Here is a 20,017-nt window from a genome sequence, read left to right as displayed (position 1 = left end):
CAGTTTCTGAAGTTATTTAGGGAGACATTTCTACCAATTCCTTGAACCATGGTGTAGATGCTGATGAGGAGGAAAAAATTAATGTGTTTATTATTGGCAAGGATAAGGATGTGGCAACTTGTAGTGAGGAGGAACAGAGTTTATGTGCAATTAGAAGGGAGTCAAGAGAAGAGGGAAGCTCAGAGATAGGTTGTAGAAAATGGGAATATGATAATGTTGAAAGAGATTTGTTGCATGAAGGTGAAGATATGGGGGACATTAAAGCTGGACAACCTTTTGTGAAAATGAAAACCTATGGTAGGGAGCAAAAGGATCTTTTGGATACAGGTAGTGAAATAAGTGCTGTATCAGAGGAATTCTATAACTGTATAAAGGAAGGTAATGAGGTAATGGACATACCTGTGTCGGGGTTAAAAATAATGGGTGCTACGGGCAAGTTGAGCAAAGTGGTCAAGTGACAGATCATCTTAGAATTTGAACTTGGGGGCATAAGCTTAGTACATAATTTTTTTGTTGTTCCTGGGCTCAGTGTGGAAATTATCCTGGGCATAGACTTGTTGACAAAGTGTAAAGCAGGAGTAAATTGTGGGGACAGTTTTGTCACTTTTTATAATGAAGGATTAGAAACAAGTGTGAAATTTGATGGAATGATAGTGGGTAGCAATGATTTAGTTGGTCAGTTGAAAATGAGAGTGATGACAGTAGGAGTCAATATGGGAGATTTAGAGTTGAACTTGGGTTATAGGAGTAGCAGAGAGGAGAGAGAGATAATAGAAGAACTCAAGAACCAGATGGACAAGGTAGAAGGGTTAAGTGAACAACAGAAAGATGAGTTAAGGGAAGTATTATGGATAAATAGAGAGGTATTTTCAGACAGACCTGGTAAAGTTAAGAGCTTTGAGTGAAAATTAGAAGTGAAACCGCATGAACCCTTTGCAAGAAAGCCGTTTTCTATACCATTTGCGTTGAGGGAAGCTGTACCTAAAGAGATGGAGAGAATGGTAGACTGTGGAGTTATAGAAAGAAGCAAGAGTGAATACAATAGTCCCTTAATCGTGGTGGGCAAGAAAGATGGTAGTGTAAGAGTGGTTATTGATGCTAGAGCTTTGAATGACATAGTGAGTAGAGAGACCGATCGCCCCGGAAATATGGACGGGATATTACAGAAGTATTTTAATATGAACTACATGACTAGCCTCGATCTCACAGCCGGGTACTGGCAGGTTCCACTTGCGGAGGAGTATAGGAAGTATATGGCCTTTTTGGTAAATGGGAAATGTTACCAATATACTGTAGTACCCTTTGGTTTGAATATTAGTGTGTCCGTATTCATTCGAGCATTAGACCAAGTCTTGGGACCAGAATTGAGTTCTAGAATAACTTTGCACATAGATGATTTGTTGATTGCCACCGAGTCATGGGAGGAACATTGTAGTTTATTGGATGATGTGTTTCAGGCTTTGAGAAATGTGAGTTTGTGAGAAAGGAAGTAAAGTTTTTAGGTAGATCTTGTCCACTATGGGTATCATAGTTGACCCCGAGAAGACCAAAGCTGTTAAAGAATGCCCATCTCTGAAGAATCTAAAACAATTGAAGTCCTTTCTCGGTTTATGTAACTTTTATAGAAATTTTGTATCAGGACAAGTATTTAACAATCCAAGTTTGAATAAGTTATTGAGTCCTAAAGTGCCATTTGTTTGGACCAGTGCATGTCAGGAAGCTTTTACGCAGCTTAAGGGAGCTTTGAAAGAGGATAGAATTTTGCATCATCCTGACCTTATTAGACCTTTTTGTTTGGGGACTGATTCTAGTGGATATGGTATTGGAGTAGAATTATTTCAGGATTTTGGAGAAGGTGGGAAGGAAGATCATAGAACAATTGCATTTGCGAGCAGGTCATTAACTAAGTATGAAAAGAATTATAGTGTGACAGAAAAAGAAGCTTTGGCAATAATCTGGGGATTTAGAGAATTTAGGGATTATCTGTGGGGAAATAAAACCATCATATATACTGATCATAGGGCTTTGATATTTTTCAAGAAATTTAGGTTGATGCATACTAGGTTGACAAGATGGGTAGTGTTCATGCAACAGTTTGAATTTGAAATCAAGTATGTTAAGGGTACTCAAAATAAAGTTGAAGATGCATTATCCAGGTTACCTTTAGGGGAAAATGGGGAAATAGGACAAGATTTTTGATGAAGAGCATGTGAAATTATTCTATATTAAGGGAGTTCAAGGGGAAAAGAAAATAGAAAATATACGTAAATACATGAGGAGGTAACAAAACCATGATGAGATCTGGAAAATGATTAAGACAGAGTTAGATATGCCAAATGGTAATGATAAACTGCCGAAATACTATAAAGTGCATGGTGGATTCTTGTTTAGGCGAACTAATGAAAGTTCAGAGGATTGGAAGGTGTGTTGGCCTGGTGACTGCATTGATGAAATAATTGACTACATTCATTTGAGTTTTGGGCATATAGGCGCAAGGAAATGTATACAGAAATTAAGAGAATGTGTGGCCTTTGACAATATGGTAAAAAGAGTAAATAACAGGATTAGGACATATGATAAGTGTCAGAGAGCCAAGGTTACAAATCAGACATGCCAGCTTCCTATGCAGAATGTAAAACCTAATGATTTGATGGAGTTATTAGCTGTCGATTTCTATGGCCCTTTGCCAAAGACAAATGGAGGTTTTGCCTACATTTTTGTGGTATTGGAAGTATTTTCTAGATTTATTAGGTTGTACCCTTTGTGTAAAGCCACTGGTAGGGCGATTCTGGCTAAACGTGAAAAGGACTATTTTGTAAAATTTGGTAAGCCAAAAGCAATACTTTCTGACAACGGATCCCAGTTTACTAGTAAGCATTGGAAGGAAGGTCTTACTGACCAGGGAATAGTGGTAATATATACGTCAACTTACCACCCAGCCGGGATCCCGGCGGAGTGCTATATGAGGGAAATAGGAAGGTTATGCCGCACGTACTGTAGTAATAATCACAGTTCCTGGGGAGGTGTTGTGGAAAATATTGAGGATGTAATGAACACAGTGCCTCATGATGTGACTTGGTTTACCCCATATGAGATTATGAAGGGAGAAAGATCCTTGAGTTTTGTAGAGGAGAAGTTGTCGTTTCCTCCGAGGGATGAGTTAAGTTGGGATGAGAAGAAGAAAAGACTGCGAGAATTAGTGGAAAAGAGGTTAGAGGAGTGGTTTGGAAATCAAGGAGTAGGGGAAAATTGTTAGTGAACATCTTTGTATGGAGTGGTAGTAGAGTGCTGTAGGAATAATTTTGGTTTGAAGCTGTATTATTTATTCAGGAATAACAAGGAATGTGAGGTATTTGTTGCTGTGTAATTAAATCAACAATTAATAGGAGAACTCTGTGATGCATAATAAGTATGGAGTGGAGAATAATAAAGAAGCATGATGGTTTTGCTGATGTGGGTGGTCGAAAAAGTAATATGTGAGTGCTGAAAGAATCAGGAATTTTTGATGAACAGTGGTAAGGAAAATTATTAGGTAAATGGTGAAATGAGGAAGGAATAATTGAGAATAATAAACAGGCAACCAGGAATTAGTGGAATTGATGAGAAGTAATAGGTGTAAGATTTAAGAGTAACAGAGAAGAAGTAAGATGAGAGGATAAGTGAGGAGGGTTATAGGTTGAAGTTGTTAGGAACCTTGCCATAATGTAGTCAAGAGGACTGAGTAGAGTTCGGTGATATGGAGTAAAGTGAAAATGTGTTTTATATCATGAGAAAATGATGGAAGGCTAGGAACTCGGAAGACATGCACAGTAAAGGTAAGCTTCAATAGGTCAACACCAGTGAACCAAAACGAAACACAGTTTTATGGAATTTGTCCATAGATAAATACATTTCCCCACTAACCATGACTAGAGGGAATGCTTTGAGGAATAGTGAGTGATTTGCTTTTGGAAACAGAGAACAATAATTTTGAAACAAAGATACTTAATGAGTGTAGGGCATGAGGTTTGGGTGATGAACCCCTTCTCCCTTTTCTTTTTTAAATCTGAACCAGAATTTAATGAACTGAGGGACATGTTTAAGGAGTATAGGATTATATTAGTCGCTTTAGGCAATCGAATTTAAGTTGTAGAATCAATTATTTGAGTACATTAAAATACACAACATTATGACAGACTTGATAATTTAGAGCCATAAATTTTGTGTGGAAACATGACTTGTTACAAAAACCCAAAAGTATGTGATAAAAAGTGATGTATACAGTGAGGAATGGACTAACGAGATTAGTCTTCAGTTATATTGTATAAGTTTGTTGTAATTATTTGTTTATATGAGAATTTTTTTAAACTGTTACTGCTCATACCTTTCTTAGTGATGGATTCAGAATATAAAATAATCATTCATTTAATTGGTTTGCTTAATTGAAATCATTATTCTGTAGGAATTTTGTTGAATATTGTTTTCATGATTGTCAGGTAGATTATATGTTATTAAATAATAATATGAAATTACTGAGGTAATATTTGTAAATAGAAGCTTTGGATAAGTTAAGGCAACATATACCAGAATATTATCTAGATTTATGAGGTCAGTTGTCTCATATGGGTCATGGACATTTTATCTTGAGAGGTTTTTGGGAACATCTCATGATAAAATGGGGGGCACATGTGAAGACATCGTTATTTGGCGATAGATATATATATATATTTATCTTGTTTTTTCCGTCTGTTCATATATCTTTGATGTTGTAACGCATTTTTCTTTTGTCCTGTAATATAGAGATAAAAATTGTTTTCTAGATGTATTATGTAACTGGAAATTATTTCTTTTTTGTAAGTAGTTAAATATGTTTAGAGTTTATTGGTTGTGGAAAGCTTTAATTTTCGTTTGTTTATCGTTTACAGCAATAAGTTTGGTAGAAAATAGTTGTGTAAAGATATATGTAATTTACTTTGATGATGTATAAACTGTGGGCGAGAGTATTGAGAGAGAGAGAGAGAGCAATATCGATAGTCGATCCAACAAAGGAGTTTAGTGTTGTTGGGTAGCGAGAGAGGCGGGCACATGTTTTACTGTGGGAGTTGTGACTTTTACGAACTGGTGAAAGTTGAGTTTAGTGGCAAGCTATGTACGTTTTGAATGACTGTTTTATACCAGTACGTGATATGATAATAGTGAGTGTAGAAACTGGGCGAAGTAAATACTGAGACTGTGCCGTGAGACGAAGTAACTATGACAATGCAACCGAGAATGGGCGGTATTGTAGCTCTGTGTCTGTGAATTGAACTGCACTTGTATTTTGACTGTGTTTTCGTACACTCAAGTACTGTGAACTTACATATTTATTCGCGTTTCGATGAACTGTCGGACGCCTATAATCAGTAACAGTCGTTATGAACTTATGCGAACTGTCTATTGTGTGTGAGTACATTCCCGCCCAGGACGGTTTTTCGCGATCGCGGCATACGAATTGACTTTCTATAGAATTCGCCGTCGGCAAGTTTTATAAACTGTGTGTGGCATAAGTGAACTTAAATTGTGTGTGCCAGAAACATTAATACTGTGCACATACGGACATCTGTAACAACAATTACATCGACCAACCTGTGGCCTGCAAAACGCCACTGTAATCAGATTTGCAGCTTAATGAATACCACCGCCCGCCCGATTATGAGGAAAAATCATCAGCTGCAATCACACGACAGTGGGAGCAGATCTCAGCGTTTCACCAGGACCAGCCAGCTGCCGTCGATATCGCGACCATCGCCACAACACACAAGATAGATTTAAAAGCAGCGGTCTCCTTTCAAAGACTCTAAAATTATTGCAAACAATTTTAATTTCCTTTTGGCTGACATACACCTAACATTTGTTTTCTTTAGAATAAAAGTGTTCCCCACGAAGTGGTGTGTTCTATGTACATTGTTGACTTTCATTACCAGTAGCCATTTCCCTTTTAATTATTTCCATTCTTTTTTTTTTTTTTTACATTTTAAATCCGCTGCCGCTGCATGTGTATTTTTTATAACTTTTGGAGGGTATGTGTCTAAATTCGTGTGCCGTAGCATTTACCAGAAGTATTGTAATGCTTTGCTACTTGGACAAGGGCGCCTGCTGTTAATTTCTTAAACGTCGACCAATGACAGTGAAGCTCGCTTGCTATTGGTGCTAACATTCTATAGTGGGTAATTCAAAGGTGGGTAGCTGTCAAACCACACGGGTTGTGATTACTTTGAATGAGAGTCGTGTAAAATTGTTGGTTCATCACTCAACTTTGGTATTCTTTTGTTTATTGATGTTAGAGACAAATATTTTTTGTCAATGTCCTTAAATCTTATTTAATATGGTTATTCTATGCTAAACTGGGATAAATGCGCGGATAGATATTGTGTTGGGAAGTAAAATTTGGAGAAACATCTGTTTAGATACGGCTTGATTTGGACTGCATTAGTTAACACGGTTATTTTCGGGTATTTTGGCGATACTTAGTGACAGGGTAGAATCGCAGTCGTCATTAGGAACACCTCAAACTGGTGTGTACAATCTGTTCTTAACAACATAGGACTGAAACCAAGTTGTCTCTTATCTCCCAGTTTTCACATACTAAAGACGTAAGTACTACTACAAGACCGATAGTGCTATAGCCATGCAGCTTGCTGGGGAACGAAATGCGGAGAACCAAATATTGAGATCGCTGCTGTGACTCTAAAAAATCGTTTTATGCAAACGAAGCAAAGTTTCATCCTTCTGTGTACTTCGTTACTAGTTAAAAATTTACTTTGCGTGCAAAAAATTAAAAACCACTATTTTGGGATTTGTGTGTGTTCTGCCCTATGCAGTCTTTCTCATTTGTATTGATATTCTATTCTAAGGAAACTATCCTATAAAAAAAGTTGGATCTTTCACATCTTATAATCATATATCGTAGCCTGATAATGTACTCTCTCTTTTCGTAATTACTCAGTTTTCATGTACTCCGAAAAAAAGTAAATGTTTACTGTGTAAAGTGTAATGGCTGGCCAGTTTGCGTTTGGTTCATTTTAGGTAAACATTCCTACATACGAAATGTAGCTAACATATCGAAATCGTTTTTAACAATGGAAGGGGAGTCATCCCTCCTTGCGGCCCCGAGTAAATAAATGATATGTTTTGGCATTTGTGCCTCAGATTTCTCTTTTGCATGTTGTTAACAGTTGCAGTCACACTTAACGTTAAACATAGTATTAAGAGGTTTTTGATTTTGAAAATAGAGATAGACATTGCACATACAGGGGCATAGTTATCTGTGTACTATATGCGTCTTTTTTCTTGCCTACAGCATCAGTTCTGTTCACTTAACGTTTAATAGCTACTAGTGTTAACAAAGTTAAAAAAGGGTAAAGCCGACCTGATAATTTACGTTCCGATTAAATGACAATAGAAATAAAAATAAACTGTTCATTCAAGTACAACGAGAAATATTCAACAATTATGGTTCATCTCGTAGCTGCGAGCAGTCCAAGCAAGTAGACTGAATTTGCTTCTGCTCTTCTTTTTTAAGACGGTAGTTGAGATGGATCGCCGATACTGTGCAGCTCGGAGTCCATAGGGCTGAAAGTTTTGCAAGAAACGAAAAATACCCCGAATGTACCGGGTACATGCAGTAGACGGTAGTGTTTTACACAAGAAACTTTCTACGTTTAGGAGGAGGAGGAGGAGATCGGTGTTTAACGTCCCGTCGACTACGAGGTCATTAGAGACGGAGCAGAAACTCAGATTAGGGAAGGATGGGGAAGGAAATCGGCCGTGTCCTTTCAAAGGAACCATCGCGGCATTTGCCTGAAGTGATCGAGGGAAATCACGGAAAACCTAAATCAGGATGGCCGGACGCGGGATTAAACCATCGTCCTCCTGAATGCGAGTCCAGTGTGTTAACCACTGCGCCACCTCGCTCGGTTTTCTACGTTTACAAGAAAGTGAATAGAAATTTTTAAACCACTTCAGAATGGGGTTCTAAAGATTTGATGGATTACTCACTCGCTTAGAAATGAATTACAGAAGCAATCCACGAATATGAAACTAACTATACCTGTAAATCTGAGCTCTTACACTATGGGATCAAAAGTATCCGGACACCCCCAAAACATACGTTTTTCATATTAGGTGCATTGTGCTGCCGCCTACTGCCAGTTACTCCATATCAGCGACCTCAGTAGTCATTAGACATCGTGAGAGAGCAGAATGGGGCGCTCCGAGGAACTCACGAACGTCGACCATGAACAGGTGATTGGGGGTCGCTTGTGTCATACGTCTGTACGCGAGATTTCCACACTCCTAAACATCCGTAAGTCCACTGTTTCCGATGTGATAGTGAAGTGGAAACGTCAAGGGACACGTACAGCGTAAAAGCGTAAGGCCGACATTGTCTGTTGACTGACAGAGACCGCCGACAGTTGAAGAGGGTCATGATGTGTAATAGGCAGACATCTATCGAGACCATCGCACAGGAATTTCAAACTGCATCAGAATCCACTGCAAGTACTATGGCAGTTAGACGGTAGGTGAGAAAATTTGGATTTCATGGTCGAGCGGCTGCTCATAAGCCCACATCACGCCGGTAAATGTCAAACGACGCCTCGCTGGGTGTAGGGAGAGTAAACATTGGACGATTGAACAGTGGAAAAACGTAATGTGGAGTGACGAATCACAGTGCAAAATGGTTCAAATGGCTCTGAGCACTATGGGACTTGACTTCTGAGGTTATCAGTCGCCTAGTACTTAGAACTACTTAAACCTAACCAACCTAAGGACATCACACACATCCATGCCCGAGGCAGGATTCGAAACTGCGACCGTAGCCGTCGCACGGTTCCAGACTGTAGCGCCTAGAACCGCTCGGCCACCCCAGCCGGAAATCACGATGCACGCTATGACGATCCGATGGTAGGGTGTGGGTACGACGAATACCCGGTAAACGTCATCTGCCAAAGGTAAAATTCGGATGTTATGGTGTGATCGTGTTTTTAATGGAGGGGGCTTGCACCCTTGTTGTTTTGTGTGGCACTATCACAGCAAAGGTCTACATTGATGTTTTAAGCACCTTCTTGCTTCCCACTGTTGAAGAGCAATTCGGGGATGGCGATTGCATCTTTCAACACGATTGAGCACCTGTTCATAATGCACGGTCCGTGGCGGAGTGGTTACACGACAATAACATCCCTGTAATGCTTTGGTCTGCAAAGAGTCCTGACCTGAATCTTAAAGAACACCTTCGGGATGTTTTGCAACGCCGACTTCGTGCCAGGCCTCACCGACCGACATCGATACCTCTCCTCAGTGCAGTACTCCGTGAAGAATGGGCTGCCATTCCCCAAAAAACCTTCCAGCACCTGACTGAACGTATGCCTGCGAGAGTGGAAGCTGTCATCAAGGCTAAGGGTGGGCCAACGCCTGATTGAATTCCAGCATTACCAATGGAGGGCGCCACGAACTTGTAAGTCATTTTCTGTCAGGTGTCCAGATATTTTTGATCACACAGTGTATGTAAGACAGAATATTAGCTGTCATACGTATTTCCATTTACAACTACCATTTTGGTGATTTGAATGTTCTGAACAGGTTGTTATATTCGGTTGCTGTACCAGTAAATTCGTCTCTAAGAGAAAATAAACTGATCTGATACTGTTGACTTTCTCACTCTCACACTATCCGGAAACTAGTGTTATAGCAGTGCTTCCTGAATGCGGTTTAATGTTCCGTTTTCAGTCATTTATCTCTCTTTACAATAAAGTAAATGTCGAAGGCGATCATGTGGCTTAATTCACGTGATGCCAAAGAATCGATACCATTATTGGCAAAAACGAGGGTGGGAACAATATCCTTTGCGACACCTTGTAAGAAACAGCCACCCATGTTTCATTCTAATCGGTCATTCATTGTTGTTGTGCATTTTTACAATGAAGTAATTAAAAATTACATATTTATCTGTATACCAATATAGGTATACTAGAAATGTATCCCGATATCCAATCATCGATCGATCACGCCGGGAATACTTAAAGAACCACATCACTGCCAATTTTCGTAAACATTTGATCTTGCCTTCTCCTTAGTTGCACGTTATTTTTTGAAACTAGTTATCGAATTCCATAATAATTGCGATTTAATTAGTCTTCTTGCTAAATTGTGTCAGAAGATTCAAGATGGAATAAGGGGCAACGAACGTCCACATCAACTGGCGAAAATGGTGCACAGCCTTTACTTTCCATCTGCACGTCCCTACAATTGAACGATTTTCGGCCAGCCAAGCAAAAACAGAGTGGACAAAGTTAGTAGATATAGACCGTAACATCATAGGAACATGGTACTGAGCAATTAAACAACGGACACCATGCCACGATTTGTTTCTGAACTAGGCGCTCACGAGAGGATAATTTTTACTCTTAAAGACTGAGAGCAGGTCATATGAATACTAATAAAACGAGACATTTGTTAAAATTAATTCATTGTGCAAACTGTGATTTCTGCCTCATTGAGAGGACATTGTACATGTATTAACAGAGTGTGATAAATGCCATCATCCAAGGACAATTACGCAGTACAATATTTCAGAAACGGGACCGTTTTTCTCCTTATTTCCATGTATAGGTACGCTGCCAAATGTATCTGCTATTTCATTCGACTTTGTGAAAGGTAACTTTGAAATTTGAGAATATATTTAATATTTTGATATGTATGTATATAGTTGGATTTTGTCTTAAAATTTCGTGGCTTTTATTGTAAAGGTGTAGTTAGACTAATGTACTTTGTTGAATCCTTATATGTTTTACTTACGATAATATTTTACTAGGAAATGAATTCAGGCCAAATCCTGTCTGTATCATTACGTGAAATAACTGTATTTGGTGAAATGGGCTCTACCTGAAACCAAATAAAAAAACATGAAACCAAATAAAAAAATAAACAAGATGTAACCTGTCAACCGTAAGAGAAAATTATGTTTCTCAGAGGTTGACGAATGTATGAATAAAAATCCGTCACGCGTGGGGAAAACTAAATCGCTAATTCTAATGTAATTCCGACTGATCCTGTAACCCAAACTATTAAATTAATGAAGAAGTGAAAAGAAACAACTACCAGCTGATTTTCTCTATATTCGAATGGTCTGCGAAATCAAGAAATAATTCACAGAAGATGCCATGCAGCGTCTCAAATACAAGCTCTCTTCTCCACTTCCATTGTTCAAATCGATTTCCTCTATGTCCGGAGGATACATCGTGTAAGACAGTTTGTGACATGTATTAAGTAAATACTGGGTCAAACGTCAGAAATCTGATTTTGAGGTAATCAACCAAATGTGTGTAGCAGTTGTACAAAAGCCCTGTAAAAGTTGGGGATCATGGCACAAACACGAAAAATACAGGTTTTTTTGTCATATATGCTTTTTTTATTCTACCTTAGTAGGTTCCAGAACAAAATTATACAGATATGAAGAAAATGAAACGTTCTGTGTGCAATGCCTTTAACATAAATAAGTATGCAAGTGCCATCATGCGCATTTTCACTCATTACACGAGGTTCTCGTAAGGCCACTAATTCTCCTCTTACAAAAGGATTCATTTTAGTTAAACCCCCTCTCTTTCTTTCAGACATCCAAGATTCACAGTGTATTGTTTCTAGCTGCATCTGTTGAAGATCAGAAGGCCTCAAGTTCCTCTTCAAGACGTAATGTTCCTTGAAATCTTCAATTGCATTGAGAGTAGACCGAACTTGCATTACCTCTTGCCGTTGAGCAGTTAATCTGATCCACTGTGCTTTTCAAATATGCATATTGGTAAAATTTTGTGTGTTTCAGCAACTGACTTAAAGTCGTAAAACTCCGTTTCTTGCATAACAATTTACTTTAGCAATGCCGTATTGTTGCAAACAATCACAGATCTAGTTCTGTTATCAACAATTCACAAAAGTACACGCTAAGACATTAATAGAGAGTTGGCCCATGACATTATTAGAACTTCGATGTTGGTGTTAAGACACGAGTGCCATCCTGTGACAGCACTTTTGTCAGAACAAATGTTATTTGGCTTGGCATTTACACCTCAATTTCACTTATGACTCAAATTTTCATTGTTTTGCGCTTGACCCTTTATTTATTTACATGCCACATTTGTACTCACACACTTGCTACCGAGAACGCAACGCAGCCTACGGACAGTGGGCACCCCGCTCCCGGTACTGCCGGCCTATAGTCAGAAGGTTCCTCCTCGCACACGTGCCGCATCGCCCGTGTGAACTGCCCAATCGATTTTCGTGTCTCGTAGCACTGCGGTTGCCACCGCCCAGTTTCCGTCTCTCTATGGGCGATGCGGCCGGCAAGCGGCGAAATTCCGCAACAGCAGACGTTCTGCCTCGTGTAGATTGCTGCATCTACCCCGTGTGCCATAGCGATGCGTCCATTTACCGCGCAGCTGACGTTTGCGCGTATTCCGCTCTTGTGGCCCCAAGCCTAGAACCATGGCATTTGGTTTGTTGACTTCGTAATTCTGTGACTGCGTGTTGCGCTGCGATGGACCCTATGGAGTGAGATCAGAATTCCTAAAGTGTAGTTATTTTCGACCTTGAAATTACACAAATTTCCCCTCTCTTCCACCATAGTAAACTTTTTCTTTTCGACTGATGCATTTGGGTACGTAGGTGAAGTACATATCAACAGACCTACACGGCAATAATAACATATTCTTCACTGTCTACTACAACCGCAGACCGAATGTGAAGCAGAGTGTGATCTCAGCACGCCGTGACGGAACGGCAAGTTGAAAGAGAGAGAGAGAGAGAGAGAGAGAGAGAGAGGGGGGGGGGTAATGTATACGTGCGTATTATAAACCCTTGCTCTCGAAAACTTCTCTCCTTCATACCTCCTCTGTGTTACCACAGATGACGTGCCACTGATCTCATTTATACCAAGACTGCAGTAGCTGCTATTTGCTTCGACCGCCCAGAATGGAAAACATAAGTTCTAATTAAAGTTCAGCAACCTGCAGTTCTGACAGTTGTTGTCAGAAAACAGCACGTTATCTTGAGGCTGTAAGAAACTTAGCGAGGAATGGATATTATGTGAATAATTAAAATTCCAATTAGCTTGTTTATATGGGATTCCATTTGCTTTATATTGGCAGAACACGAGAAACTGCACAATTACATACCATTTTAGAATCACAAATAATTTCCATTCTTTAATAAAATAATGAACTGCGTATTTCCGTAATTACAATCACACTGTTCTCAACTACATGTCCATATGACCGTACTTATGCTAATAAAGTCTTAACCTGATGTCGACCGCGGCAGGCAACATCTCTGTCCTCCGAGACTGCCGATCTTACAACTGAACCACTTCGCCCGCCGCGCGAACCGAAGATCTCCGAAATGGTTCGTCTGCCTTTTCGTTTAGCAGTTGTTTATTATTCAACTGGTTGTTAATACTTGTGAAATAATAGAATGATAGGACGCTATTGAGAGATGCTTTAATATGAAATTATAGTAAATACGCTGTTTAGTTTTTCTACTATTAGTAACAGAAGACTATCATTTTGGCGCGCAACTTTCGAATGCAGCAGCCAATCGCGGAGAAAGACAACAATTTAAGCGGTCTTTCTCACGATACCCGTACCGAACAAACCATCTGTAATCGGTACCTCACACCACATTACATCAACTTGTCACTGCTGCCTTCTGAACTTCTCTAAGAAGAGCTTCTTGTGCCTGAATATGATGGCTGCAAAGCCAGAAATATTACAACGGCTCTTATTTGAATACAGACAAATGGTAAACTACTGTTGTGATTAAGTTATGCAGCAAGAGGAAGGGGTTTTCCAAATGGGAATCAGCCAGGGACACTCAGCCACATTTATTTTATGCCGCGAATAGCCACCAGATCCCTCTGCCAGCGTATTGGAATAGTCCCCTTCTGCAGCTCGATGAGGGCGGTACGAAGAACTGACTGAGTAGATAGGGGACTACTTTGGCAATGTTCTTAAATTACGCACACCCGCATTGATTGCATGTGGTGTAGAAACCACAGCCGTAACAAGAAAAAGAGATAATTTCTTCTGAACAGCTTGACAAACAAACAAATTCAGATTATATAGAGGGCTCGTCCAAAAGGTGCCCCTTGGGCGCTAGCGCCCGCGATCGCCCGAGGCCAGCGCCCCGGGCGAATTCGTGTTGTTGCAGTGGCCGTGCCGCGTCGCTTAAGGCCGGTATTACATTATCAAATTTCTTTGCCCAGTATCTTTGTCAAAGAAATTTGATGGTGTAATAGGGAACTTTGTCAAATGTCGTCAAATATTTGATCAAATCTAGGGCCTCGCTGTAGAAGAAGTCGCTTGTCTTCTGTTCGCTGCAATGTGACATGTTACCACGTGGAGCACTAGCATCGCTACAGCGTTCTCTCATCTGTAGTGTTTTTATAAACATTGCCGGTAAATACAATTGGTGTGCACTGACAACTACAAAATTAATAGAAACAACTTCATGGTCCAGCAGCAACAGAATTCGTGCTTCTTTACCTTATTTGTAAATCTGAGGAAGTTACGTTTGTACTGGGTTGCTTTTACAAGAAACTGTGAACATATTGGTGCTCTTCTTTAGGTATCTTGGTTGACTATGGGGTGAGGAGCACTGAATGTTAATGAAATATCTTGCGATTGTACACGTTGGGGGAGGGGGTGGGGGACAGAAGAAGAGGCGAAAGAGAGATACTTGTTTTATCAAATAAAATTTTTTTATCTTGTAAAGTTTCTCCTTTCAGTTGCAAGAGGGGAATATTTATCTTTTCTAAGTTGCATGTTTAAAAAAGTTTAAGCTCAGCAGTATTTTCGATGTATGAAGCTATTTTGTTTCCTGTTTAGAATTCCTTTCGTTGAAAACGACTGTAATCTAATGACTGGCAACAGTTGGACATTTACACATGTAAATTAGTTCACATTTCCAGTGACGATGTCAAACGAAAATAAATAAATAAATAAAAAACGAGTTAATTGTAAGGGACTTGGGGTAAGTTTCGATGGCAAAATGGATCAAGTAAATTTAGTTACTTGAATGTAAAATTTCCGAAGCTTGCAATGGGGCAAAGCGTCCTCTCATATTGATCTACGTTTGTTTCGACAGGATTCAGTAATACAGAACTGTGATCTTCATTTGTAGCTTTACGATAGTAAGAAAATCTTTCATCTAAATAAAACTGCATAATCCAAAACAATACCAAACATTTTGTCCAAAAATAAGAGATTTATAGTGATAAGCACACCCAGGCGTTTCTGCCTGCAACAGACCTGGCGTTCGCCGTGCCTAGCTGACGTGACGTCACCAACAAGCGCCGAGGCCTTCCTTTGAGTCGGTGTTGCTTTTCGCACCGCCGCGCCTCGCCATGCCGCTCTACGCGCGCTTTGTACGGAAGACCGACAGCCGCGCCAGCAGCGGTCAAAAGCATTGATGCGACATAAAGCCGTTAGTCAACAGACATGAGGCTAGTGCTACAGAGGATTGGAATGGTTGGTCAAGAGCAGCAGACAAAAAAAAAAAAGGAGGAGCGGCGCGTCCGCACTACAGTGTGTTAACTGTAAGACGGCTGAGATGTGAGGGGAGTGCGGGGAGAGGAGGAAGCAAGCATTGGCTGGCGAGGGGAGGGGAGCCGTGGGGGGGGGGGTGACAAGGCACGCCTACCAGTTGCAGTGCTGGCACTACAAATTGCGCATCATGCTTACACGAAAGCAGACTAAAGGCTTGGAAGTAAAACTCGCTTTAAATGTTGTTCGTAAAAGAAACTGAAATCGTCATGCACATTAAAATGTATATATATACAGGGTGTTTCAAAAATGACCGGTATATTTGAAACGGCAATAAAAACTAAACGAGCAGCGATAGAAATACACCGTTTGTTGCAATATGCTTGGGACAACAGTACATTTTCAGGCGGACAAACTTTCGAAATTACAGTAGTTACAATTTTCAACAACAGATGGCGCTGCAAGTGATGTGAAAGATATAGAAGACAACGCAGTCTGTGGGTGCGCCATTCTGTACGTCGTCTTTCTGCTGTAAGCGTGTGCTGTTCACAACGTGCAAGTGTGCTGTAGACAATATGGTTTATTCCTTAGAACAGAGGATATTTCTGGTGTTGGAATTCCACCGCCTAGAACACAGTGTTGTAGCAACAAGACGAAGTTTTCAACGGAGGTTTAATGTAACCAAAGGACCGGAAAGCGATACAATAAAGGATCTGTTTGAAAAATTTCAACGGACTGGGAACGTGACGGATGAACGTGCTGGAAAGGTAGGGCGACCACGTACGGCAACCACAGAGGGCAACGCGCAGCTAGTGCAGCAGGTGATCCAACAGCGGCCTCGGGTTTCCGTTCGCCATGTTGCAGCTGCGGTCCAAATGACGCCAACGTCCATGTATCGTCTCATGCGCCAGAGTTTACACCTCTATCCATACAAAATTCAAACTCGGCAACCCCTCAGCGCCGCTACCATTGCTGCACGAGAGACATTCGCTAACGATATAGTGCACAGGATTGATGACGGCGATATGCATGTGGGCAGCATTTGGTTTACTGACAAAGCTTATTTTTACCTGGACGGCTTCGTCAATAAACAGAACTGGCGCATATGGGGAACCGAAAAGCCCCATGTTGCAGTCCCATCGTCCCTGCATCCTCAAAAAGTACTGGTCTGGGCCGCCATTTCTTCCAAAGGAATCTTTGGCCCATTTTTCAGATCCGAAATGATTACTGCATCACGCTATCTGGGCATTCTTCGTGAATTTGTGGCGGTACAAACTGCCTTAGACGACACTGCGAACACCTCGTGGTTTATGCAAGATGGTGCCCGGCCACATCGCACGGCCGACGTCTTTAATTTCCTGAATGAATATTTCGATGATCGTGTGATTGCTTTGGGCTATCCGAAACATACAGGAGGCGGCGTGGATTGGCCTCCCTATTCGCCAGACATGAACCCCTGTGACTTCTTTCTGTGGGGACACTTGAAAGACCAGGTGTACCGCCAGAATCCAGAAACAATTGAACAGCTGAAGCAGTACATCTCATCTGCATGTGAAGCCATTCCGCCAGATACGTTGTCAAGGGTTTCGGGTAATTTCGTTCAGAGACTACGCCATATTATTGCTACGCATGGTGGATATGTGGAAAATATCGTACTATAGAGTTTCCCAGACTGCAGCGCCATCTGTTGTTGAAAATTGTAACTACTGTAATTTCGAAAGTTTGTCTGCCTGAAAGTGTACTGTTGTCCCAAGCATATTGCAACAAACGGTGTATTTCTATCGCTGCTCGTTTAGTTTTTATTGCCGTTTCAAATATACCGGTCATTTTTGAAACACCCCGCAATGTTAAACTATTAATTATAAAATTTAAATATACTTAAACAATCTTCCGCAATGAATAAAATTCTGCTATCGTGTCGCGAATGACACGCTGGTTGAAATCATCAATCATTACTTCGATTTCTCCACTTCTTTTCCTAAGTTAAAAGAGGGAGAAATATTTATAATGCCTTCTGCACTCCATGTAGTTTTTTGAATTTGGAAATGTACTGTAGTATGAATGTGTTTCGAAGTAATACAGTAACCAGTGGTGTTTCCATACAAAGCAATACGGTAGCAAGGAAAAATGAAATATAAGTTAATTCGGACAGGGGGCTCCTTCAAAGAGATCGCGAACAAAATATCTGAAATGGAAACTCACCTTTTCTTGCCAGGCGTTTGTGGTGATACGCCAGGATAATTCTTGGAAAACTGTTTGAATCTTCCAGTGCTACGCATTCTTTGTCCTGTGTATGTAGCAGCTATCACTGAAGATTTGTAAATGGAGTGAAGCAATTTTTAATGCTCCCTTTCCCTTTCACAGCATTCAATTACACGCAATATAATTTTGCGAGCATCGCTATGTAATACTGGTTTCCTTCTAACCGTAGGCCTACTGGTAGGGGTTGTTGGCGACTCCCGAGATGGGCCAGCAACTGCCTCTTCACTCATTCTGATAATGTTTAGCACAACTGCACAATAAAAACACGCAGAACAGTACAGCGCAAAACAATAACGAAGTAGACGACAATGGCTACCTTGTACAACGCAGTCAGCTACGTAATGTTGGCAGCATTCGAAACTGCGTGCCCACCGAAGCCTCCCGACGTTTACCGACTTCTACCGATTCAGGACTAAGGAGAGGTCTGCCATCTAAAAGTTTACACACTGTATTTAAACCCGAGTGGGAAATGAATTTCTTTTGTACTGCTGTCGAAAATCACGCCAGATGTTTCGTATGTCGTGGGAACCTCACATGTTGAAAAAAGTACTCGTCTGAATGGCATTTTAATACCTGTTAACAAAGATCGGTTCGAAAATTTGTCGCATAAGAGAAGCCAATCAAAGCTGGAAGAACTGAAAGAAAATTTCAAGCAGCATTACAGTGAAGTAAGTGTTTCCTATCGTATGTCTCCATTTTATTTATAAAGATGATAAATAAAACTATATTTTATAATCTCATATGCCACTTAGTAATGTGCCAGTTATCGAATATCAGATTGTCAGCAACAAGGAACATTTCTTTTCGGTTGATTTTTATATTTAGGTTGCTTTAAATCGCGTTGCACAGTCATAAGAAAAAGTTACAGGTGCGTTACTTTTTGCCACTTTCTGAAAATGCCGTCACAAATGTTCTCTCGGACAGCAAAGTGTTATCAAGAATCATTCTTTGTTTTTATGTATTTGTGTTTTGATGGATGGGGAAACATATGTTGTAATTTGATTCAACTCTTCAATTAATTAAAACGCAAATATTCCAATAGATAAAAATTTATTTTGCAACCACATTTGGCTGTCCTTGCTAGCGTCTATGACCGTTTTCATAAGAACTGGGGGAAAACGCACCTAAAACCAATCTTTTTTTGTTAGTTTTTTTATTAGGTTTTCAATGAAGGAAACAATGAATTGTTAAAATGTTAAAAGTGTTTTAAAAACAGGATTGTACAAAATTAATTGTAAGGTTTTTTTTTCCTGTGGTAGGAGCAGGAGACAGGTGGGCGAAGTTTGCGCCCAAGTTATAAATGCTCGCTGAGAATTGCGAAAGCAGGGAAACCCTTTGCGGCTGGGAATCTCATCAAGAATTGGCTGGTGGACTCGGCGGCTTGTGTTTGTACAGCAGGCCTCTTGGAAAAAATTTGGAAAAATAGCTCTTTCGCCTCATACCTTTCTCTCCAAATCGAAGATATAGCCTCAGATAAGGACCAGCAATTAATGGAGAGAGCGGCAAACTTCGTTTCATTTTCTATCGCTCTTGACGAGTCCACGGTCGCTGCGGACATATCTCAGCTCGTTATATTCATTCGGGGTGTCGCTGACAATCTGCGTGTCACCGAAGAATTTCTCGACCTTATACCATTAAAAGACACAGCCACGGGTTTGGATATTTTTCTAGCCGGGGGAGACGTGTTCGAGTCAATGCGTTTAAAATGGGAAGCAACGGATGAAGCCTCCGCGGTACGAGAGACACGCACTGGGTTATGTCAGGTAAAAATGGCTGAAGTCGGCTGTTCCTTATTCGCGGCTGTCCATTGCCTGATATACCAGGACGCACTTTGTGAGAAGATTGTCAACATAAAAAATGTAACGGACACAGTTGTTCGAACGGTTAAATATCTTAGCTCTCATGGACTCAAACATCGCCAATTTAAAGAATTTCTGGCTGGCATCGAAGTGGATTACCCGGACATCCCCTACACGCCAAAGTAAGTGGCTGAGGTGCTTCATCGGTTTTTATCCTTGAGCAACGAGTTCAATACATTTTTGGAAATGGAAAGACGTCCAGAAGGTCCTTCGTGATCCTAAGTGGGTGGCGAATTTGACTTTTTTGAGGTTCTGGCTAGTCATTTAAATACTTAGAACATTTCACCCCAAGGCGAAAATCACTCTGTTGTTGATTTAGTGCAGACGATTCAAGCATTAAAAAAAAACTTA

At 40.4% G+C, this 20,017-nt stretch overlaps 2 protein-coding genes across 2 annotated transcripts in view; both read left to right on the top strand.

Moving 5' to 3' along the window:
- The window catches only part of LOC126191592 (ankyrin repeat domain-containing protein 12-like), an 88,930-nt gene extending 88,472 nt beyond the window's left edge, over positions 1–458 (top strand). The window contains exon 8 of the mRNA XM_049942848.1: positions 58–458. Within this exon, the coding sequence (XP_049798805.1) occupies positions 58–458 (401 nt within the window). The remainder of the gene's footprint in view (positions 1–57) is intronic.
- Positions 1–20,017, top strand: part of LOC126240775 (serine/threonine-protein phosphatase 6 regulatory ankyrin repeat subunit C-like) — an 881,520-nt gene that overhangs the window by 4,301 nt on the left and 857,202 nt on the right. The window lies entirely within an intron of this gene.

This window comes from Schistocerca nitens, chromosome 1 (genome assembly GCF_023898315.1).
Source record: "Schistocerca nitens isolate TAMUIC-IGC-003100 chromosome 1, iqSchNite1.1, whole genome shotgun sequence".
NCBI lineage: Eukaryota > Metazoa > Arthropoda > Insecta > Orthoptera > Acrididae > Schistocerca > Schistocerca nitens.
This window is presented reverse-complemented; position numbering and strand designations above follow the sequence as displayed.